The 25,852-nt window shown below is 32.0% G+C and overlaps 1 protein-coding gene across 1 annotated transcript; it reads left to right on the plus strand.

Annotated features, from left to right (window-relative positions):
- Window positions 1–5,367: 5,367 nt before the first annotated feature.
- LOC127734771 (fucolectin-3-like) lies at window positions 5,368–25,852 on the plus strand. The gene is made up of 4 exons (XM_052244780.1): window positions 5,368–5,465; window positions 14,346–14,576; window positions 24,051–24,287; window positions 25,592–25,852. The coding sequence occupies exons 1-4, from the start codon at window positions 5,411–5,413 to the stop codon at window positions 25,822–25,824; spliced, it is 756 nt and encodes a 251-aa protein (XP_052100740.1). The 5' UTR covers window positions 5,368–5,410; the 3' UTR covers window positions 25,825–25,852.

The raw sequence follows: 25,852 nt of genomic DNA on the forward strand, positions 1-25,852 counted from the left end.
ATAGTTTAAACAGGTCTCTTTAAAAGTATTGTGCATGATACATTGTTTAAACAGGGCCCCAGATAGCTTCAACTGGATGAAAAAGTTGTGTAATTTCAGAACTTACCCGGAATGGAATAAATAGCGATAAGGTGTATACAAATGGATATAGGAATCACACATTTTTATTCGTTAGTTCAACTTCTGAATATGACTTTAGTAATTGAATTATAGATTAATTCTATTTTAGATAATTGAGACGTGAGCCTAGTTTGTATTGGTTTTGTGTTTATCAGTTAATTACTTGACAATATAATAAGTATAAAGAATAAATACTGGGTCGATACCGCTGCTGATGCACTATCCGTACCCTACGTTATCTTCAGCTCAGTAGTCAGTACTTCGGTACTGACATGATTTACACAAACCTTCCTTACATTGTCCGTTTATACATTTATAAATTATTAAGAAACTAAGGTTTAAACTCCATCAGGCACAGTTGATCTTAGATGATTTGGCTATTATTTTAGATTTTTTTTTGGGTCATAGATGTTTTCAACTGTTTCGGTTCTTCTACATCATTAGCTTTCAAATATCGGCATTGAGCGTTTCCGATGATGATAAATCCAGAAAAAGCGCATCGGACGCATGAAATCTATAATAACAGTTTCATAGTATATCATCTTACTTTAGACATGTAAACATTGTCATTGATCCTCAAGTCCACAATTGTCTATCTAACATTATTGCCGTTCATGTTCCTTTGTGTTTATATACCTGACTTATGATTATTACTGTGATTTTATGACTGTTTGGCCCCAACTGAAATTTACCTAGCAAAGAACTGTATATTGATAGATTAAAAAATATCCTAATTGGTCAAACTATCAATATCGCGTTTGTGTGTGGTCTAGCGTCATCTTTTTCGAAAGTTTATTCTTGTCTGAGTTGAGAAAGCACACCGGTATTAGTTATTTATTTTATGGTGAATGATAAGTATCGTGGAGGTGAGACAATAGTTCAAGTCTCGGAAATAGGTAAAACGTATTTGAAAAACATCCTTCAGATTCAATGATGATAAACGATTTGTACTTGTTTAATGCATTGTATTGATTTTTGGACATTTCTAGATTAATTTTGTAAATAAAGTTTTATTACATAGGATTTATTATATTTAGGATGTTAATACAACCAACAATTTGTAAATATTTTGTTTCTATCTGTGAAGTATTAACAGGGGGACTGTTGTTTCATTGCTTAACTGTCTAACTCGATTAAAACAAATCACGTAAGAACATGAGAAATAGTATAATAACAACTAAATATACATTAATAGGGTAAGAAAAGAGAACATATAGAATTTCACCAAATCTGGTTTATCTCAGAGATTTAAATAAAATTAACTCAAATACAAAGTTTTATGAATATTTCATGAAGATGGAGAAAATCCTGGGCCTTAACTATGATGACTCAGCATAAATTCACAGTTTACAGTATGCATAGTTTACTTGAAGGCCTGAATTCAAAATAAATTCTTAATGTATGCATATTTGTAATTTGAATTTTTTAGAAGTGCTTATATTTACTCTTCGCAGTCATTGAAATTCATAGATCCTTCCTGAATATTGCTTTTTGGGTGTTTTTGTTCTGTCGATAACCCAAAAGTAAGCCGTAACACCTGAATGTGCTTTTTTGTGACCGCGGCATAAAAAAATACAAGCTAGAAATACAAAAATACCTCAATAAAACTAACAATAGTGTGTTCTTTCCTAAAAATGTACTTCATATTTCATATTGACAGAAAAGGCAGAATAATTTAGCAAATGTGAGGCCCCAGTGGCAAAATAAACAGAAAAATGCCTACCCCCTGGGTCACAAAACAGATAATTTAACCTGTAAATGCTATGATTTTATCATTTTAAAGTCTTTTGTATAGAAATCAATAACTGTGCTTTAAAATTATGCAAAAAACAGATGTTAGCAGTCAGTTCTATAAAACTTTTAGTGAAGTCATACATTAGACTGGTAACTTCATACATACAACTTTAGAAAATATGGCTTTGTTTAAACACTTCTAGATCATAGCTTAATTATGTTAGATATATGGTAAGAGATGATATTGTTGTGACAACATTTTTACACTGACCATTTGAGATAGAAATTGTTAACTTTAATTGACAAATAGGCATAAGGTAAGATGTGGACTTGAGACTAAGGCAGGATTGGATACTTTATATAATCTTGAATGTTGAAATGATTAACTACTAATCTTTACATTTATAGTATTCTGAAATGCTTTTAAATTGTTATAAGAATAGTTTCAAACACGTTCTAGACATTTCATGTCAGAAAACATGCACATAGGGTAGGCTGACAATAATTAAAGTCTTGTTTTCAAATTCTTAAAAAAATTGAAACAGGGGTAAGGGTATGAAATGTGTTTTAAAAGAAAAGTTAGAGTATATGCAGTGATTTCTTTAAGGCTATAATTCTGATAAATAAGTATTGTTGTGAGAAAAAGTGTTTTTCAAGAGTTTTCTATTTGAATAAATATTTGTATATATGATAATTGTAAAATCATGTGGACTTATAATAGGACAAAGACAAATAAAGGGAAAACTGTATTTAGTGAATAAAATGATACACAACGTGAGCACATACAATTCTTAACTCAAGACCATCCTGTATAATTTTGAAGTTATACACTTAAGGATATACACCTCTGAGGAGCCAGAAATTTCTAGAATTAAACTTTTTTTCTTAACCTGATTTTCAAATTCTTTGTAATAAATGATTGAAAAAATACATATCTAAGAATTTTGAAAAGAAAAAAAATATATGGGATGTACATATTTTTGGTAAAATCATTTCTTTGTACCCCTCACCCATTTTCTCAACATTTTTGCTGATGACACCGACCGGGTTGGTTATAAAATTTGAAAATTTTATTACTCAAAAACAACTTATTGTACACAATTTTTTCACAGAGTTTAGTTTGATTATAATATTTTTTTATATTCATTAATATTTTCCACTAGTATCACATATTTTGGAAATAATTCCCGAACGAGATTTCAACGAGACTGAAATATCAGAAGAATACATCCTTAATATTTATCTACTAGGTATTTTCACTTTCCGATGAAAGTTTTGAGAAAAAATGATGAGAGTGTTAAAACCATTTCAAGAATGACAAAACAGCTGTTTAAACTAAATTTGGGTAAAATAGTAGTTCATACATTTCATTTCTTTGATGCGACCAAAAGGAACATAATAGGACAAAGACAAATAAAGGAAAAACTGTATATAGTAAATAAAATGATACCCAGCGTCAGCATCTTAAATCCATAACTCAACCATCCTGTATTATTTGTTAAGTATACACTTAATATTCACCAATTAGGTATTCTTACTTTCTGATGAACTTTTTGAGAAAAAGTACATTTGTACGAAAGTGTTTAAAAAGTAAAATAACAAAAATACCAAACCCCAAGGAAAATTCAAAACGGAAAGTCCCTAATGAAATGGCAAAATCAAAAGCTCAAACTCATCAAACGAACAGAAAACAACTGCCATATTCCTGACTTGGTACAGGAATTTCCTCATGTAGACAATTAAACCTGGTTTTATAGCTGGCTAAATCTCTGACTTGTATGACAGTCATATAGAATTCGATTATATTGACAACAATGTGTGAGCAAAACATACAGACATAATAGGTAAAAATGTCAAAAATTGGAAAAAAGCAGTCAACATTGTGCTATAATCTTAATCACTATAAAAACAAATAACTATTTCAACAAAGAAAAACAAAATGGCATTTAGACACTCTAAAGACAAAGTACATAAGCAAAAATGAAAGACAAGAATACAAAAATAACCAAAGCACAATAACACAATGGCGGGATTTCAAGAATGACAAAACAACTGTTCAAACTGAGTTAGGGTAAAATAGTATTTCATATATTTCATTTCCCAAGTTGTGACTGCCCTTCTATGTCCCTTACTGAGGCGAAGGAAGTCAACCTGGATGCGCTCCAATTAGATGTATGAGGATGGTATATTTTTTTCTATTTATTCATGAATAGCTGCAATATGGATATCTTAAAATAAATTATTGAAAAAAAAAATATATTAAGTTCTTCGAAAACGTAGGTATGAAAGAACGTGTGTATGTATTTTTTATCATTTAAAACAAGTACGATACTCGTACTTATTCTTTGATTTGTTGCTAGAATAAAAACTAATCATCATAAAAAACTACGAGAAGGACAAACACATAGCACAATGTTACTTCATATTATTTGTAAATAAGAAGATGTGGTATGAGTGCCAATGAGACAACTATCCATCCAAGTCAAAATGTGTAAAAAGTAAACAATTATAGTTCAAAGTACGGCCTTCAACACGGAGTCTTGGCTCACACCGAACAGCAAGCTATAAAGGGCCCCAAAAAGACTAGTGTAAAACAATTCAAACAGGAAAACCAACGGTCTAATCTATATAAAAAACGAGAAACGAGAAACACTTATGAACCACACCAACAAACGACAACCATTGAACAACAGGCTGTTGACTTAGGACAGGTGCATAAAAATGCAGCGGGTTTAAACGTTTTAACAGGCGCCATATTATTTGGTTTACTTGTATTTGTATGTTTACTATCACAGATAATTAGTATGTTCATAAGTTGTTTTAAATGTCAACTGTGATATCTTTAATGATTTGTCATTGGTGGAAAATTCTTAATATGGAATCTAATAATGTAGTTTTTTCTGCTAGAGGTGTAAATTTTTCTTTTCTAGAACTAGAATTTGAAAAGATAATAATCTGTAATGCCATTTTTGTCTTTTAAAATAAAATGAGCTCGAATACAGTGTACAGATGTCTTTTGTCTTTTCTCAGATGTTAGCTGGGGGGTGTTTGACGTTTAGATTTGTCCAAAGGAACATATATTTTAATAATTACCAGCTTATAAATTTGTAATGGCGTTCATGGACGATCTCAAACTATGATCTATGACAAATGTGACGAATACATAGCTTTCACATTTTAACTTCATATTTTCTACCCCGTCGTATAACGTTTACAAATCTCAATAGATGCGACACGCGAGTGCATTTGGAGTTTTCACGTTTCCCTCATAATTAGTATTTATTTTTTGTTCTGTATATTCGAAATGGATTTACGATATTTGAGCATCGCTAAACTACCGTTGCCTCGAATTGAAATATCACTTGTCTTATTGGAAATCATTCCACATTTCCTCATGTCTATATGTACATTTAAACATGCATATCGCAGGTTAATCGATACAAGATTTTAATTCGATAATTTTGAAGCTGGTTTTCCCCAGCTTAATGGTTATTGACTGGTTTATCTCTTTACCGTCAAACCGCCGTAGATGAAAACGTGCAATTGAAAACCCGTTATGAAATCAGTTTTGATCTTGTGGACAACTTTTATTTTTTTCGCAAATTATTGTGGTAAGTTTACTTGCAGCCATTTAATACGCCATCGAGTATAACTTTTGCTTTAGAAAAAAAATGAGACACTGTCATTTCTAGACGTTCGCAAATGTTATAGAAAAATAACAAACAATTGTTTTAGATTTGCTCTAAATGTAAAACCAAGTTATGATAAAAGATATGCTTTCTTGTCAAACTATAACTACAAAGCGGATCAGTAACTATAACTAGACTGCAATATTTATATCACCTCACCTATGTATTCTAATTTGAAATGAAAAATTTCCTTTAACATATTGAATGATATCACCCCAAGTTTTTGTTGCGGTTCGTGTTGCTCATGAGTCTTTAGTTTTCTATGTAATGTTTTGTGAAATTGTTTGTGATTTCGTCGTCTTTCGTTGTTTTTTTTTTACATGGAATTGTGAGTTTGTAATAGATAACCTTAGCTGTTTTTGGCAAAACCTTCGGAATTTTGGGTCCTCAATGCTCTTCAACTTTGTACTTTATTTAGTTTTTTTATTGTTTTGATTCGAGCGTCACTGATGAGTCTTTTGTAGATGGAAGGCGTGTCTGGCATATAAATAGAAGCGATTATGTGAAACTTAGAATGTAAGAACGGGATGATAGTGAAAAAAAGTACTCTACAAAAATAATTTGGTTAGAGAACGTCAATGAGATAGAAAAGCAAAGACTCAAATAGCTATAAAAAATCATCAAAGATGATAGTCTTCTAATTATGTACACCATACGGGCGTTTCGTAAAATAAAAGACTCACAAGTGCTAACATTTACAGTATCATTATTTTGCACCAAATGCACATTTCGACAATAAATGTCTCTCCAGAGACGTGCGAGGCCAAAATTATTTATAAATGAAAAACTTAAAATACGGAGAGCTCATAAATCAAAATGAACAAAATAGTATAGCAAAAGCCAAACAAGAAATCAGAGCTTTGGAAGGGGGAGATTATAATTTGAATAATTTCCAAAATTTTGTAACAGAAAATGTTATTAACACAATATCCATATTTCCATGCCAATACCGAAGTACTGGCTACTGTCATACTGGGCTGGTGATAACATCGGAGACTAAAAGTCCACCAGCAAAGGTATCGACCCCGTGGTAGTAATAACATTAACGTTACCAATTTTTTCTGCACCAGATGCGCATTTCGTCAATAAATGTCTCTTCAGTGACACTCGAATCATATAAGTTAAAAGGTCAAACAAAATACGAAGTTAAAGAGCATTGAGGACCAAAAGTCCGAAACTTTATGTCAAATACAGCAAAGGTTATCTATTCCTGTGACAGAAAATCCTTAGTATTAAAAACAATTCAAAGTTTGGTAAAATATGAACATTCCAATGATAATTTATTTCATACACATAAGTGCTGCCATACGACATCTTTACATTTATTTAAGACTGTACACTTAATATGTTTAATTTACAAAGTGACTTAAACACAACACATGTATATTATATATTGAAGCATTTCTAATATTTAATGATATCGCATTAAGAAAAATATATAAGATAGCTTATAGTTTTCATACGATATCTTTTTTAATATAATACAATATTATAAAATTCATAAGATAGTACATTTTATACGATATGGGATAAAAATAGAAGATATCTCTTTAAGTATATGACATATCTTGAACTTTCAATAAATACAAACATGCATTCCGTTGAAAGACGTACTTTATAGACTTATTACCGGGTTTGTACTAACATGAGCAACACGACGGGTGCCAAATGTGGAGCAGGATCTGTCTACTCTTCCAAAGCACCTGAGATCACCCCCCCCCCCCCCCCCCATTTTTTGTGGGGTTCGTGTTGCTCAGTCTTCAGTTCTCTATGTTGTGATTTGTGTACTGTTGGTTGTCTGTTTGTCTTTTTATTTTTTAGCCATGGCGTTGTCAGTTTATTTTCAACTTATAAGTTTAAATGTCCCTTTGGTAACTTTCGCCTCTCTTTTGTTCATTAATTGTGTTAAAAATGTTGATCGGCATCTTCTCAATTCACATATTTGTAAGCAGATATTAAAAGGTAAAATAAATTCAAATGACCAAAAAATTGGTAAATAAGTTGAAAAAAGTGAAAAATCTGATTTTCGCCAAATCTCGTTTATCATGAGAGATTTCAATGAAATTAACCAATCTATAAAGTTTTATAATGAACATAAATCCAAAAGTTTTAAGTGCTTTGGTCCCACAAAATTTATGAAGTGTTTAATTCAATTTTAAAGCATTAATTACATTTTAAATCTTTCATTAAGATAGAGGAATCCTTCGTCTAAAATATGATGTCTCAGCGTAGATTCTGTTTACAGTTTCCATAGTTTACCCTAAGCCCGTTATGTATATTAATTTCATAAAATATGCATATGTAGTTTGAACTGTTAGGAAATGCTTATTTACTTTTGCAGTCTATGGAAATCATTGATATGTGATAAACATTTTTGTTAGGGTGTTTCTCACAATAGTGTGTTCTCGTCTAAAAATAAAGTTAGTATTCCATTTTCACTTAAATAGCAGAATGATTTAGCAAATTTAAGACCACAGGGGAAACTAGGGAAAAATCACTTACTCCTGGTTCAGAAAAACAGATAACCTAACATGTACAGGCAGTGATTTTATATTTATAAAGGTCATTTGTATAGACAAAAAATCGGCCTTTACAGCTATGAAAACAGAATTTGTGTATCAAAATAGTAACTTCATAAATACAACTATTGCAAACATGGCTTTGTTTTAACACTAATAGCTAATATATTAGGCCAATTATGTTAGATATATGGTTAGATTTGAAAACATTGTGATGCGAATTTTCAAATGGCCAATTTAGGAAGAAATTGAAAACTTTGAAAGATAATTGGCAATTAGTAAAACGTAAGCTGTAGACATTGAAAGTGGCAGAATTTGATACTTAATATAATCTTGAAGAATTTTGGAATGAATTACAATTAAAGTATATCTTTATAGTATTTTGAAATATTTTCAAAGTAGTTTCATACAGGTTTTAGGAATTTCATGTCAGGAAAAATGCACATAATTCAGGCTAACAGTAATTTATGTCATGTTTTTAAATTCTTCAAAAATTGTAACAGAGGAGGGAGTATTAAACATCTTACATTTATACTTCTTAAGGAAGAGACCGATTTCATTGAGCCGCAACTCCTCTGAAACCATATAAAGTCGGAAATATTTGTGATATGACGTATAAATGTAGTGTTTTGTACTTCCTAAATTTGTCTTTGAAACAAACTTTTTTTCCACAGAAAACGCCAATTTTTGAGAAAATATCCAAATTCGGAGACCGTTATCGATCGATGTCTTATACGCTTTCGCGCATGCTCAGTCGACGTACTGCCCGCGAAATCCAAGTAAAAGTAAGAAAAAAGGATAGAAAATAGGACAGAACGTTAGGCCTATAAAGATCCTGTATTGTATTGTAAGTGCATCATTTTGTTAAATTAAACGACATCCACCCTTTTAACTCAGGTGCAGAACTGTCCAAAAATGAAATGGGCGTTGAACGTGTCGAAGTGATCCTCCCCCTTTTTATGTGTAAAAACAGGCACCCGACGTCCGGACCCCTCCCCCTTTTTATGTTGACACTCTTTGTTTCAACACTTGCCCAATTGTACCGCGATTTCGCGGGCATCTTCTAGTATACTGTAAAAGCAAAGTTAAGAGTTGTATGTAGTGATTTATTTTAAGCTATGATTCAAAGAAATACGTTTTATTGTGATTCAAATTGTATTTCTTAATGAATTAATGTAAATAAAGGTTGTACTTTGTAAATACTTCGGATTCACTTACCACGCCTCTTTCGGGGAGATACTCAATATTCTTAGATATTTTCCTTTGTTTAGCTACTGGTTCCCAGGTATGATATCCCTGTTTAATCTCATAAAGACACAACATATGGACTTTACCAGTATAAATAGAGTTGGAAAGCTATCAAATTGAGTTCTCATGAAGACTTCAATTAAATGGAGGGGTAGTACATAATTTAAGTATAAGCTTAAACTCTGAGAAGCCCGAGGCATATGAATGTAGACAAAATAACACACAACCCTTTGTTTTCAAATTAGCCAAACATAAGGGGTGCATATGGACTTTCCATCACAGGATAGGATTTTTTTCTCTGTCGTATTTGTCAGAACTTTGGAATTTACAATTTTTAAGGTGGTACATAACACTACAGGGAGGTAACACTGTAAAAATCAGCTGAACGTTTTAATCACGTTTTATTGTTAAGGAAATATTAAGCTTCTCAATGATCAAAATTAGTGATTATCAAACTGCTATATATCCAATGAATTTTTTCCAAGTTTTTTGGAATTTTAATATTTTTTTCAAAGGGTCAAAGTAAATATTTTGTCAAAATTTTTGAAAATTAAACGAGCCAAATTAATTTTAGTCAAGGTGTTTGGTACCACCTTAATGATCTTCAACTTCGTGTTTAATTTGACTTTCCAACTGTTTTGATGCAAGCACCATTTAGGAGTCTTATTCAGACAAAACGCTTGTCTGTCGTACTAAATTATAAGCCTGGTATCTCTGATGAGTTTTTAAGCATAAAAGGAGTTCCAATGGGAAATTGCATTGTCTATATCTACTAAATGATTTTGGATCAGATTATAACTATTTCTTGCTTTACTCAGAAAACACTTTAACTATGTTTTAATAGAAGAGATGATGGTTTATATGGTAGAGACATCAAAACGAAATAACTAACTAAATATTCGTAGAGATCTTAACAAATATGCAAGTGGTCTTTACAAATCTTTAAGGTCTGAATCGTCTTTAAAGTTGTGAATTACGAATGAAACAGAAGCTATCAAGGGTCTGCCATCAGCCACTCTTTTTTCATTTAAAAAGGTTCGACAACCATTTACATTATTCTTAAATTTACAGATATTTCAATAGATTGTAAATACATACGTCACAATATATTTGCAGGTAAGGTTCAAATCGTTAAAAAAAAGTGCTCACCTATACATGTATAATTGACCAGAATTTTCTCAAAGAGTTTTTGAAGTTTGCTCTCTGAAAATGTTTAAAATTGATATTTTTCCGATTGACTAAATTGAGATAAAATGTACAAAGATAAAGCGGCTATCGAAACCAATATAACAAAAAATAACAGAAACAGAAGAATATATTCACAAAACATTGTAAAAAAGAAAATCACACTTTAAGTTACAAAATTTCAACAAAAAAAAAAACTAAATGTCAGCTATCACAGTCATATCAGTTACTGCTCTATTAGGGTTGGATCAGCTATTCAACGATTGATAAAAAATCGTTTTGTTTCAAATAGTTTGGCCTCGAGCATCACTGAAGAGACATTTAGTTTTAAAATGCCAACCTAATCCTCATTTCGTTGACCACAAACATATATTTTTAAATAGGTAGTCGGTGATTAAGCTTCTGACAAAAGTAGAGTGGTAGATGTCTTTGTCTTTTCATACCCTATAATCGTCATGAATAAACATAAATTAATACACTGGTAAGCAAGCAAAAAACAATCCATCAATATAAGTTCAGAAAATGAATCCTCTCTTGAAATTACAAACTATGGAACAAAGGATAGAAAGGTTGAACATCTCCATTTCAGTTTTCTTCGCACTGTGCCAAAATCATAAATGTCATGAATAAGACTTCAAATAAAAATAATTACGTAATAAAGTGATAAGCTGTGTTTTTCCAAAAAGTTATGCAATGTGTTACACTTTGACTTTAGTAAGCCCTTAATGCCTTTCTGTACTATAATTGCCGTTAAATAGTTCAAACCAGGGTAATCGAAACGCTCAGTTCAATCTGAAAATAGTTTCTCTCGTTTCATAATCATCTTCAAATATCATTATTTCCATGTTCATAATCTTTGTATACATCACCAAATCTTAATCTTAAATTTTGTTTTGTAATTCTCACTAGTGATCATTAATAATATCAAAAATTTAATTTTACTTTTGTAGCTAAAAGAGAATATGCAGGTTACTCAACATATTTGTTTTTTGCATTTCCTAGGACGTCTAACAAACCCTGCCGACATACCGGTCTCCTTATACTTGGAGCTCATACCATACCCTAAGGTTCCGTTGTATCTTGATTTTAACCTTCTGAAGGAATTTCTGAGATTTCAACAGTGTAAACTGCTGTTGCCTCTAACTTAATATTACTTCATTCTTAACTTTTATATTTCTATTAAGTAAAATGATGTGAGTTTTATATCACCAGCCCAGTAGCCAGTACTTTGGTACTGGCATGAAAATACGGATTTTATGTTATTAAAATTTGCTGTTACAAAATTTTGGAAATTATTTAAAATTAAGGAATGTATCTCCCTCATGTAAAGCTCTGATTCCTTGCCCAGCTTTGGCTACACTTTTTGGTCCTTTTTTGTTTATAGGTCTTCATATTTTTAATAAGCTTTGGACTTTCAAATATTTTGGCCTCGAGCATCACTGAAGAGACATTGATTGTCGAAATGCGCATCTGGTGCAAAACAATTGGTACCGTTTATGTTATTACTACCACTGGGTCGATGCCTCTGCTGGTGAACTGATAGTCCCCGAGGGTATCACCAGCCCAGTACAAAGTACTGGCATGAAAATATGGATTTTATGTTATTAAAATTTGCTGTTACAAATTTTGGAAATTATTTAAAATTAAGGAATGTATCTCCCTCATGCAAAGCTCTAATTCCTTGTCCAGCTTTGGCTATACTTTTTGGTCCTTTTTTGTTTATAGATCTTCATATTAGTTCCGTTTATGTTATTATAATGCGGTATGGAGATAAAATTATCTCCGTTATGTCTTCATGACTATGCAAGACTATTTCATTCTGTATCAAATTAAAAAAAAAGATTTTAAAGAAATGAATTCCATCCAATTTAAAACAGTTGACGACGTAATTTCAAATCAAGGCGAATTGTAAATAATTGAAGACGAATTTAATTTCCTGTAGAAAACATTGTTTTATTTAAATTTAATAAAAAATATTTTTAAATTCTGTGTTTCATTTATAGATATTATTAAAAGACATAGCAACTAGCAAATTTGCATCTGATAAGTGTGTGAGAGAATGTAATGAATAGTCATGTATAATGAAAAAAAAATTGCAACACAACTTTACCAGTGCAGAAAATTAAATATCGACTTTTGGTTGTTAATTACTTCCTATTAATATTCTATTAAGTTTAAACATTTTATTGTTGTTTTTAAGTACCTGACTCGGTCTTGTTGAATATACAAATATTTATCTCATTTGAATATCAAAGTTTGTATTGTGTAGAAGAAACTTAACATAAGAGATATACCATTTTTAACATACATGTTTACCAAGAAGAAACGTCGTTTAAATGAATTATGTTTATTGTTACAATGGAAAATGAGGATTTCATGGCAAATCAAGTGAAGATTTTTACATATACAACACAGACTTTACTATACAGAGTTTTCATAGATTAATTCATTTGTTTCTCTATCTAATGCTACCGTTTCTTGTTTACAAAAAGTCCTGAACTTCGTGGTGAGTCACTTAAGTCAAGCGCTTCTTAGAAGGTGTACTTTAAATATTTCATAATTTTTTTTTAGGAAAATCATTTGTAGCATTACATGCTATTATCTTTTATCGATTAAGTCAAATATTAGAGTACAAGGAGAAAGACTATCGATTTTCTTTAAAAGGTCCGTATGTTCAGCATTGAAACAACAAAAGGCTATGTAACCCTTAATTAACTTTAAGGAAAGGACTTTTAGTGGTTTCCAAAAGTGCAGAAAAAATTCATCTCAGTTCTTTAATTTAATCACATGTCTCAAATTGTCACTACTCCGACTACCTTAAATGAATTGGTAATATTGACCTATAAAAAGTTTTTTTTTATTTCGATTTAAATTTCGTCTATTTTTATTTTTCTTACTTTCTAACGGATGCCACATGTGAAGCAGGATGTGCTTACCCTTCCGTAGCATCTGGAATCATCCCCAGTTTTTGATGGGGTTTTTGTTGCTCAGTCTATGTTGTATTTTGTGTACTGTTGTTTTTCTTTGAGATTCCCTCCTTTTTTTCTTTATTTTCAATGCGTTGTCAGTTTATTTTCGACTTATGAGTTTGAATGTCCCTTTGGTATATTGCGCCTATCTTTTTTGCCATATATTTCACAGCCAAAACCTATAGAAGATCATGTTCCATAAAACACTTTTCATACATAGTCCCTTTGAATTATTGTCCATAGATTTCGAGTGCATCGACAACTGTTTGATATTTATTTTGAAAGTCAAATACTCTCCTTTTTCAATAGCGACCAAAGACTAAGTAAACGTTTAGGTATATTAAGTAAATTTCGAGTTGTATATTCTATTGCAATGTTGCAATATGGCGAGAGTAAAGTTAAAAATGACATGTTTTTTTGTCCAGTGACATATAAAGGCTCTGAGGAGCCTCTTGTTTCCAAATCTTTTTGTACAACTTGTTCACTGACTGTTTGTCAATACTACTAGTTTTACTGCCTCTTCATTTATATATACAAAATTGATGATACAACATTGAATATTGGTAAACTACTGTTCCATATTTTTTAATATTCTAATCGGCACCATTGCGAAACGATGTTTGGATGGTTAATTAGAATGGGTGTCGACAACTTAAGCGGAGGACTGTAGAAGCAATTCATTGCCTCAATCTCTACGTGACATACTGTCGTCGAGTACAAGTTTCTATAAATGTATATAGACTATATTTTTACATGACATTACTTGCCAACTTTTGTATTTACACACCCACTCATGAAAGAATCATTCAGTCCTACACGCATAACAATTTATTTTAAACAAGAAATTTTTTTTTATTTATTTATGCCATTTTATATTACAGTTGCAATGAACGTTGCAAAGCACAAACAAACCACCCAGTCAACATTCAATGCTGATAGCATTAGAAAGTCTGCAAAAGCAGTAGATGGAGATTACGAACAAAATCTTGTGCCGAGCACTGGGTGTTCACACACTGATCCACATGACGATCAACGTCATTGGTGGGCAGTAGATCTTGGAGCAATTTATGCTATCAGTAATGTTGTTATTTTTGGTAGAACAGACTGTTGTTGTAAGTTATCAATAATATATTTCTTATTTTTTTTTATAAGATATACTTTCGTGGTAAATTCTAATGAATACTAAGACTTGTCTGTTGTTTAATTTTGGTTCATTTATACGTTTCGGAGTTTAGTGTGGCGTCCATTTTCGCTAAACTAGTAAATATTATTGTTTAGGAGCCAGCTTAAGCCCGTCTCCGGGTGCGGGATTTTCTCGCTGTGTTCTGTTCTATGGTCGGATTATTGTCTCTTTGACACATTCCCCGTTTCCATTCTCAATTTTATTTTAAAGGAGAAGGTATGATATCGGCACTTTTTGTCCCTTATACAAGCATTTGTATTTTTACGAGGGTTTTAAACATTTTTGATTAAGTGACATCACAACCTTTTTGTTGTTGAACTAACATGATATAAGAATAAGAAGATGTGGTATGATTGTCAATGAGACAACTCTCCACCAGAGACCAAATGACATAGCAATTATCAATTATAGGTCACCGTACGGCCTTCAACAATGAGCAAAACCCATACCTTACAGTCCGCTATAAAAGGCCACGAAATGACAAATGTAAAGCCATTCAAACGAGAAAACTAACTACCTGATAATATTAATGTTCAAAATAATGAACGAAAAACTAATATTCTATACAGCAGCACACGACAACCACCGATAATCTATTTTTTGAACTTGTGGCCATACACATCTGAACATGTAATTCATGATTTCATTGGAACAGTTGAACATGTTGAACCAATTATATGAGTTTTCATCAAAATATCAACTTCTTTTAGGGTTGCTTGAAAAATATATCAATATCACTTCGATAAGATCCACGAAAACGCAGTTAATCCTCAATCCATTGCTGTTATTGGTATAGGTGAACTCAGAATTTAAATGTTAAAGGGAATACCAATTTCATGTAGACTTGCATGTTAAATTTTAGAAAACAGCGATAAATATCTACAAAAATCCACTTGTTCCTCAATCCACAAAAACAATGAAATTAAAAGAATATTTAGTATTTAATCTTGAGGGCAGGTCGACAGTTATACTGTTTTGCTATGTCATGAATATAAACAGAGAAAATTGCGAAAAAATAATGTGAACACTTAATTTAAGGGAGTGTTTAAAAAACTATAAAATATTTCACAACATTCGTTCTTCACTCCGCTATCATTTACGAATAATTAAGATTTTTTTTTATTATCCCTGTAATATTATTCATATTTCGTTCTTGATTAAAGACGAATAAAAAAGTCAGCAAATTGGATTTTTATCTATATGTTTGAACATTCATTTTTCTTAAATGCACAATTAAGGTAGCACTACAGTCTGACTTTTCTGATTCCAACCAACAGTCTTTAAAGATTAATTTCTCCAAAACTACTCAATGGATTTTTAAAATCATTAACTCATTTTTAAGCTGAAATATTACACTTTCTGAATTTATAGATAAAATTATTTTTGGTTTAATCAATTAAAAAATATATCTCATTAACTGCCAAAAACGTGTTCTCCCAACTTGGATGAAAATAGCACATTCAGGTCAAATGGTAGTAAAAATCTGTTTTCATCCCTTTAATTGACCATTGGCCACAAAACCATGTCTCAGATTTTTGATTTTTGCCTCCAATTAGAAGATATATTGATTTAACTGCTGGGTGCAAAACCTCATTTCACCTTTCATCTTTGAAGACCTACAAATTCATTCAGAAACAAATTATCCAAAAACTGGGACACAGTTTTGTAGAAAATACTCCCTTTAATCACATATATCAAAGCCAAACCAAAGCGGGCACCAATAAAGATTCTATTTTATTTTTTTATGACAATTCCCATGAAAAATTGTTTTAAAAAATCATCTAAAAACTGAATATCCTTCTTTGAACCCATATAAATGCAACATAAATATAAACATTCCTCTGGGAACACCCCAGGAGTGTTCTGACACCATTACTTTATCAATAGAACCACACAATTTGTGTCTTTTGTACTCTTAAACTGTAAATTTTGAATGATTTGTGCACTGTCCATTCCTTAACGTAGTAATTAAATATGGTCAGAGCTCCTCACCTGTCCAGACAGTATAAGATAAGAGAATATTAAGAGTGATCAGTTGCATATAATCAATATTTAACATAGTTCTCACTATAAAATTATAGTTATTATTCATATTTAAAAAGAAATATATAGTACTGTGAAATTTACTAGAAACTTAAAACTATGCAATGAAAGATATTTTCATACAACCTACTGTGCTCTACAAAATAGCTACTTCTTACAGCACAAATTAAAAAAAAAATACTGTTATATCAAGGTGATTTGTCTAGAATAAGGGTTGTTGCTGGTGTCATATTCAATTCACATTCTTTTGGTTTAGTAAGAACATTTGTCAGAGGCTTTCAAAATTTTTTTTAAGCTACTCTTACACATTTATGTCTTTCTATATATGTCTTACTTTAGATTTTATTCCCTCTACATTTTTTTCTTTTAAATTTTTCTTTATTTACCTCCATCATTATATAAATTAAGTTTGATTTCAAAATAATAAGATAAGACCACATTATTTTTTTTGTGGTCAGAGATTAACAGCTGGACACTTGGTATCAACAGATGATTGAATGATTAGCTTCTCCTTTATGCTCTTATATATAAAGTATTTACCATGTGCTTTTATTTACATACGTTAATTATTAATTTACTCCCTGTTCATGGTGTTGTGACATCATAATGACTCTGGAATTTTTACAAAATGTTCAGATGGATAAATACTTTAAAATAATGTGATAAAAAAAAATTCACTAACAAATCATCATTAGACTGTTGCTACCTTAACCATTTAAATCATCAAGTTTAACCTACCATTTTCGTCGGTCAGGAATAGTTGATTTCAATTCGTTCCGTTGGTTGATAATTAAAGTCTTAGGTATGCTTTTGCCAGATTTTATGGTCTTTCCCCTTTTTGAATTTAACCTGGATTTCGGTGTTATTGTTATACTTCTGCGATAAATAGCATGCAATCTATAGTCAATTGTCCTACAAGTGGGAGGTTTAGCTAGCTGTAAAACCAGGTATAACTTACCATGTACTTCGAAAAGAAGCAAATCAGAAATATAGACAGTTTTAACAATTCTATCAAATAAGTATTTCAGTTATTTTGAAGTGCGTTTGTTTGAAAAAATGTAAATGCTACCCCTCCCCCCAAAAACAAAACAAAACGATAGCTAAATCTGTATGCAGAATCGCTTTAAACTAACAACCCCAGCTTGGTTTGAAACATTATTTTTTATTATTTTTAAAAGGTTAAATGGCAAGTTTTAAAAAAAATGAGAACAACACTATAAATTTCATGCGAAAGAGACAATGTTTCAAGACGAGGTGTTGCATATGTAAAATATGTGAATTTTGGCGGATTATTGTTAGAATGGCGGGTGATGCATTTTGGCATTGCACAAGTCATGTCTTCTTTGACTGTCCGTGGAAAGACCTATTGCTTTTGTTCTGATTATTTTATTTTTTTTCTTCCGCCTAATTTTTTTCTTTCGCGGTATTGTTATTTCAAAAGATGTCGCTTACATTTTTGGTATGTGATATCGAACAGTTTATACGCTTTTGAAACTGACCCTGTGTAACCGAACACTTTACTTTGTGAGAGTTATCTCCCCGAACACTGTTTTTCTTGTTATGACATCTCCTTCGCAACCGTAAAAGAAGGCGACAAATTTATGTTTCCAAATTGCTCGTTATATCCTCAGAATGTTACGTTTCTATTTTGACTGAAGCGTTCCGGAGACTCCATATGAGAGTTATTTCCCCTTTTATATCTAACATAAGTGAAATGTTATAGTAACTCATAAAACATAAGTTATAGAAATCTAGGTTCTTTTGATTTGAGGTTCTTGATCCACCAAAATGAAAATGAGGTCAAGGTCAAAGGTCAAGGTCATATTTTAAATTTTGATTTTGGCTTATTTGCACAGATAACGACAAAATATTTTTACTATTTTGTTAGTTGAGACATGCCGGTACACCAAAATTTTGGTTGAAATGTACGTTGACATTTAACGAGAGTTTTCTCCCCTCTTATATTTCAAATAAGCTGTTTGGTTATATAACTCATAAACCATATTTAGAAGAGACCTAGGCTCTTTTGATTTGAGGTCCTTTGCTTTATGACCTTGAAATTGATGTCAAGGTCAAAAAATGTGAATTTGACATTCTAGATTCTGACCTTTTGTGTAACTTCTTATTGGTACATGATAAATTCATGAGGTCTTTCACATATGACCTTGAAGAAGGTCAATCGGAAGTGACCTTTTGTAATCCGGAAGTAGCCGTTTTTGCATTATTCTCATGTGAAAATTACAAGAACTTTACATTTTTGGAATCAGTGTGAAGTAAGGTTCAATTAAATGAAACCGGAAGTGAAATTTTGTAAACCGGAAGTACTTCTTTTCTCCCTTATTTGAATCAAAAGTTTTGAGAAACCATATATTTTTAGAATCAACGTTAATCAAGCAATTTATGTCACATGAATTGACATTTTAAATAGGAAGTGAATATTTTCCTATCAAAACATGTGCAATAAGGGTGGAAAGACCTTCAATTGTTCTTTGAACAATTGGTTTTTAATTATTAATTGTTTTTGGCTTTTAAGTAGCTTTCAGTAACTAGGAGTACTTTAGTGTTAATTTGACCTGTTGACACAATTTGTAATGCATTTCTGTTATTCAATGTTTACTTATTATGTGTTAAATCTTGTCTTACAATTTTGAATATGTACCGCCTTTAGTATGACGATAAATTTTCACTTCTGTACTCGTACTATGAACAACAAATTTATTTTGTTAAAAATGTTTCGGTACTCCTAACAAAAAAATTATTATATTTAAATTTACCTGTGTACGTTACTTTATTTAACGCCATTTTGTCCTAGGTTGAAGTTGTCTTTGTGACATTGATACACCTTTTTTATTTATATTGTGTCATAGATCAAACTTCTTCGTTCAGTGTATATTTACTTGTTTGTGAATATGTCTTTTTGCTCGAGTTAAGCCATTTCAATTGATATTTTATTGTGTGCCAGTATTTCAGGTTAGGGTGAAGGTTGGCGCCTGTTAAAACGTTTAATCCCGCTGCATTTTTATGCAATTGTCCTAAGTCAGGAGCCTGTTGTTCAGTGGTTGTCGTTTGTTGGTGTGGTTCATAAGTGTTTCTCGTTTCTCGTTTTTTTATATAGATTAGACCGTTGGTTTTCCTGTTTGAATTGTGTTACACTAGTCATTTTGGGGCCCTTTACAGCTTGCTGTTCGGTGTGAGCCACGGCTCCGTGTTGAAGGCCGTACTTTGATCTATAATTGTTTACTTTTTACACATTGCGACTTGGATGTAAAGTTGTCTCATTGGCACTCATACCACATCTTCTTATTCATATATAGCAGGAGATGCTTATCCTGCCCTGTTCCTTTTACGATTCTCTCAGTTTTCGTTTGTGACCTTAATTTGCCTCTTCCTAATCGAGTTACGAGATGTGAACATCAGTAAATTACTTTAAATTAATTTAAATGTACGCCTACGATCTCAATACGAGTCTACTACGATCGAACCACGACTCCACTACGTTGTCACTGCGCTCTAGAATATGGCTTCATCAAATACCGGGGTAAGTTCTCAACCCAAATGCGTCGTCACCCAAGATGAAGTAAGGCATATTCAGGTCGTCATTAGGTAAGGGATCTGACTCTGGAAATCATATAGTGTTATCTTCCAAACACTCCTTTAATTCTGACTCGATGTAAATCTTGGCGTCCGACATGGAACCATATCCTCCTGCATCTATCCATAAACATGTGTAGTCTGCATCCACCAAGGCAAGGAGACTAATGAAAACAACCTTTATAGTTATGAAACAAGGATCCGCTTTTAGGCGGACTTCTAATAGCAACATATTTTCCATCGTGTGCGCCACACCAATCTTCTCTGAAATTCTTCGGCAATAGCTCGCCATTCATTTGATTCTGTTGGACAGGATGTGACTTCGTCTTTATATTCCTGTATAATTGCCTAGAAAACCTAAGGAATAAAAGTACTTATAGTATTGCGCGAGACTCTGAAATCGTATACCTATCGCCAGAAGCTAAGTGCCTTAAGGTAATAGCAACTTTCAGACCGGGATCTAATGTCTTTCTGAATCGGGTGTCTATCGTCTGAATTCGAGGACTCACTCTGTTCAAAAGTTCATCAAACATTTCTGTAGGCATCATTAAAAAATTAAAGAACGACTGTTGATCCTCCTTCCTTAATCCTTTCATAAGTCGGTCGTAATGCCCAAACTGGAGTGGTTTTTCAACATAAAGCCAAGGGCGCACCCAACAGAACCTATGCTGTCTAGTATGTCTTCTCCTACTTCTTATAACTCTTATAACTTAAAGTGTAGCCTGATCAGCCAAATATATATAGTGCAGCTGAATTAAAGATTGCAAAAGTAGGTTTTGCTCATGTGTGACCATGGTTGAACTACAGGTAGAAGTTATTGCATCCGTATTTTATATCAACAGAATGAGGTCGTGCAATTATCGTGTCTAGGACATAGTAGTATCGTAGTTAGGTCGTACTAAGGACGGCAAGCGCGTAGTAGCAGCGTACTATTGTCTTCCTCATCGTAGTATAATCGTATTAATATCGTATTAAAAGCGTAATAAAGACGTAGTAAAATAGGGATAGTTACAGTGAAATCGTAGTAAGGTCACAGCGAATTCTTTTCAATTGGCTACCCGATAGCACCACGATTTCCAATACGATGCTTCTACGCCCATCTCGATCTTACTACGTCCTTACTACGACCTTCCTACGCTTCAACTACGACTAGTTTTGGCCACGACTGCACTACGAATGTTTTGAGCATGTTCAAAAGTGGACGTGGACGTGGACTTTTACACGTCCTTACCACGACTACCACGATCTCACTACGACTTCCAAAATTTTTCATAATTTCTGAGGTCGTAGTGGGATCGTGGTCCTAGTGTGATGGGGGTATAAGGTCGTCAAAGTTACCGATCAGATAATGAATGAAATCAAATACAATTCAACATCAAATTATGTGGAAAAAATTCTTAGTATTATTAAAGGTTCAATACGTTGAAAAAGTGTCTGTCGAAATGAACATTATTCAGTGAAACTGTGCATTTAGTTAACAAAACGAAAATGCGGTTCTTTTTTTTTTGTTGTTCTTTTTTTGTTAAATACGTTTAAAAAGTGTCTGTCAAAATGAAAATCATTATATATTTAGTGAAACTGTGCATTTAGTTAACAAAACGAAAAAACGTATAGAATAGAGTAGGGTCACATTTCAATATATTATGCTATATTTGAAACTAAATCGTAAGTGTGTCTGAAAGTACATTAAAGTGTCATTGCTTTTTTTTTAGTTCAGGTTATTAAAAATAAATGATGGAGAATGTGTCCCTGGGACACAGATGATACCTCCACTTGCATATAACGTTATAAAGGGGCATAACTCGAGAACGGAGAGTTGTTTCATTGGCAACCATACCACATCTTCTTATTTTTATATTGTGTATAAGTTTCATAACATTTGGTTGAGGCAAAGTAAAGTTAGAGAACGGAAACCAATTTTGGGACGTACGTAAGGACGGCCGGACGGACAAGAATAACACTTAATGCCCCCTTGTCAATGTTTATCTGTAATTAAGCGAGGAATTATTTGGATTGGTATAGTCAAAACATGACCAGAATAAAGATTTTAATTACCATTTATTATACTTTTTGTTTTGTTTACACGTGTGATTAGTAGATTAAAACGTGAATGAACCCAGCACAATAATGAAAAGCAATAAGTCGTGTTAGTCTAATCTTCAATTAAATAAATCAAAATGATATTTTTTTTTATATGATTACAGAATGATACGAACGCTGCAAAACGAAATATGCGAGATTTAATATTTTATGATCTTCTTAAAGATGGTCATATAGCTATTTTTTTCATTCAGGATTAGAAGCATCAAATCTATATAAATGTTCTGATTTTTTTTTTTATATTTTGCATAAATCGCTGTAAAACATTAGATCTCGCGTATTTCGTAGTAGTGTAGAACGACATTATTCAGTGAAAAGTAATTTGGTCATTATTTTGTATGATATTTAAATGCTGATGAACGATTTGCTTTTTGTGGTTGTGTGAAACGGTAGGTAAACTGCTGAACAATTTTGAAATGAAATATCATTTATAGGTTAATTTTCTGTAACTGTACTGTTTATAAATTTTGAATTATTCGAAATACTAATGTTATCAGAATTTTCAGTTTTAATGCTCGTCAACTTCTTATATTTGATTTGGCCTTCAAACTGTTTTGATTTTCGATTGCTTTTGATAAGTCTTATGGAGATTGCGGTCACCGCTGGCAAAACAAACTGTATGTATGGTGTCTTTCATGAATGTTTACAGACATTTTTATACAAATTCCTTCAGGATCCATTATTAGAACTTTCACGATCCGATCGCAATACTTTATCATCGTTACTGTTAATCTTTTACTATCATTTGTCTGGATTTATCGATTGACAGTCGTGTTAAGAAAACAAATCATCAACAAAAATACCGAACTCCAAGGTAAATTTCAAAATGGGAAGTCCATGAAGACTGACAAAATCAAACGTTAGACTTTATCAACGAACGGAACATAACGAATCGAAAACAACTGTGATACATGTCATATGCCATGAGGATTAACATGTCAATTTCATTAATCATAAGTACATGAGGCAAAATGTTCACAGCACAGATGTTTACATGATTGTTGACAACATTATTTTTTGTATTTCTATAGATATTAGTAAGAATGTATATTGCAACGTTTTTTATGAATAAAACTTAATATTTGAATTCATATAATTTGAATCTCGGTTTATATGAGAACAAAAACAAAAATACAAATTTGTAAGACTTATGTACTCATGGTTAGAATCAAACTTTAAATGGTTTCTCAGAAGGGGCTTATAATAATATTCCACCATCGCCTACTTTTAGTGTATGTAATTCCCAGTGGATTACCTTAGCTGCATCTTTCAGAATATGTGGTCCTCATTGCTCTTCAACTGCGTACTTTATTTGGCCTTTTTAACGTTCGATCGACACTGACGAGTCTTTTGTAGACGAAAGGCGCGTTTGACTTACAAAATTTAAATCTGGTATCTATGATGATGAGTTTATTCATACGAAGGTTTAAGTCTTAATTTTGTGTCAAAATTCCTTGATCGAGGATTACTGCATAAAGAGAGTTTTTTGTGGTTAAATTGCGGTGAATGATCTCTGCAACCGCTATCATGATTTTAAATTTGAAAATAACTTTAAATCAATTTTGTGAGTCCGATATTTGTATAACAGATGAGTACAGATGTTTCGTGGACGATATTGTGACTACGACAAGTTGTATATTATTGTAGTAGTCTTTGTTATGTATTTAAGCTGATAGACTCTCAAATTTCAACATTGACGTCATTAAGCCATGCAAAAATTCAACCCATTGGTTTGAAGGAGTTACTTCACTGTGCCATCACAGACAGGAGGCAACTACCTATCTAAATGCTACCTGTTCTCACGGGACCATCGGAAGGTATGTTCGCATACAGCTGAAAGATCCGAATCCTTTAGCTTTATGTGAAGTTGAGGTACATGGACTATTTATGCAGGATTTAAATTCAGGTTAGTTTATTTGTTTTTATGTTTCAAAAAACGCTTCACAAAATTGACAATATATATTACGTGGGTGGTAAAAAAAACCCCAGCAGATCAGATTCTCATTCAATCTAATCATTGGTTATATTAACTGAAAATATGGAATTGTGGTATGATTACCAATAAGACAATTATCTTCCAGAGTTCCAATGAAGAAGATAAAAGCAATTATAAGTCACATTACGGCATTCAACAATGAAAAACCCCATACCGTGTAGTCAGTTATAAAAGGCCGCATCAGGAAAAATGTGAAACAATTCAAATGGGAAAACTTTGAACAGGCACATAAAGAATGTTGCGGGGTTAAACATATTTGTGAGCGCTCAGCAATCCCATAACCTTAAACAGTGGTGTTGTAGCATAGCATAAGAATAAACTGTAAAAATCAATAACAAAAGACTAAGCTCACTAGATTGGTACAAAGCACAAAAACAAATAACATAAAACAATGTTCTGATATTTAAAAAACTGAAATACTATTTAATGTAATGATTTACAAATAGATTTTTTTATGATGGAAGACATTATGTAATTTTGGCTGTGTTATATAAGATCCTACTGCTTTTGTGCAAAAAAAGCTGGAGAAGGAAATAAAAATAAATAAAAAATCAATAACACAAAGCACCGATATAAGAGTAATCGCAGTTATTGAAAGCTAGTTCAAAGTAAAAAACAACTAATAAATAAATCATGTTCTCACAGACCAAAGTATCAATCAGTACACATCCAACGGATTAAGTACAAAAAGAGTCATTAACAATATGAGATACACACGACCTTGTGCAATGCCAAAATATGCGTGAACAGTATCAATAGGATTTCAGTTTATGCACCTTTTCTACTTGCACTGTGTTTTTCATTGCCGGCAATTATTTCTTTAAAATTGTAAAATTTAACCACTTCTGGTTTTCGAGTTGTTTAAACTTCTCACGGATCCACATCAACATTTTTCATTGTTATATTATCTATATCATTTTATATGTTGGCAAAAAACGATGGAAAAACGATTATTGTTTTTGAGTTGTCTTTTTCGATATATATTGAATTTATATATTATGCAGTAATCTAAACTGTTATTAGCATTTGCTGAAAGGTTTATATTAAATAATGCAGTTAATCGTCTGCACTTGATCAATGTTTTCTCCTGTTAGGTGCGTTTATCTGCATATTTAATGGTTTCATAGTGATCGTTGATTTGATTTATCCAGGGTATTAATAATAATTAGGAGGAAACTTGAATATTTTTTTTTATTTCTTTAATATATTTTTAGTGACATTGCCTTATACATGTGGATTTGAAGGTCACAGTTATGATGGACTAGACGGAACCATTGAAACAGCACACGTCAATAGCGATATTCACTGTGCATACATTTGTGCTTATATGAACGGATGTCATGCTGCAGACTTCGTGAGAAAGAACAAAAGCTGTACTTTAATGGAGAGAAAAAATGGGTCTAATGTCGTTTCTGATCCTGACCACAATGTCTTTCTTGTCAATTGACTATATATATTTTATAAATAAATTACAA

Source organism: Mytilus californianus, unplaced genomic scaffold (genome assembly GCF_021869535.1).
Source record: "Mytilus californianus isolate M0D057914Y unplaced genomic scaffold, xbMytCali1.0.p SCAF_3, whole genome shotgun sequence".
Taxonomy (NCBI): domain Eukaryota; kingdom Metazoa; phylum Mollusca; class Bivalvia; order Mytilida; family Mytilidae; genus Mytilus; species Mytilus californianus.

What these genes read in the sequence shown, in the direction of transcription:
- LOC127734771 (XM_052244780.1), top strand. Translation starts at nt 5,411, where the DNA reads ATGAAATCAGTTTTGATCTTGTGGACAACTTTTATTTTTTTCGCAAAT. An exon ending in TTTTTTCGCAAATTATTGTG is followed by an intron (nt 5,466 to 14,345) that starts GTAAGTTTACTT and finishes TTTATATTACAG; the next exon opens with TTGCAATGAACGTTGCAAAG. An exon ending in TGGTAGAACAGACTGTTGTT is followed by an intron (nt 14,577 to 24,050) that starts GTAAGTTATCAA and finishes TATGTATTTAAG; the next exon opens with CTGATAGACTCTCAAATTTC.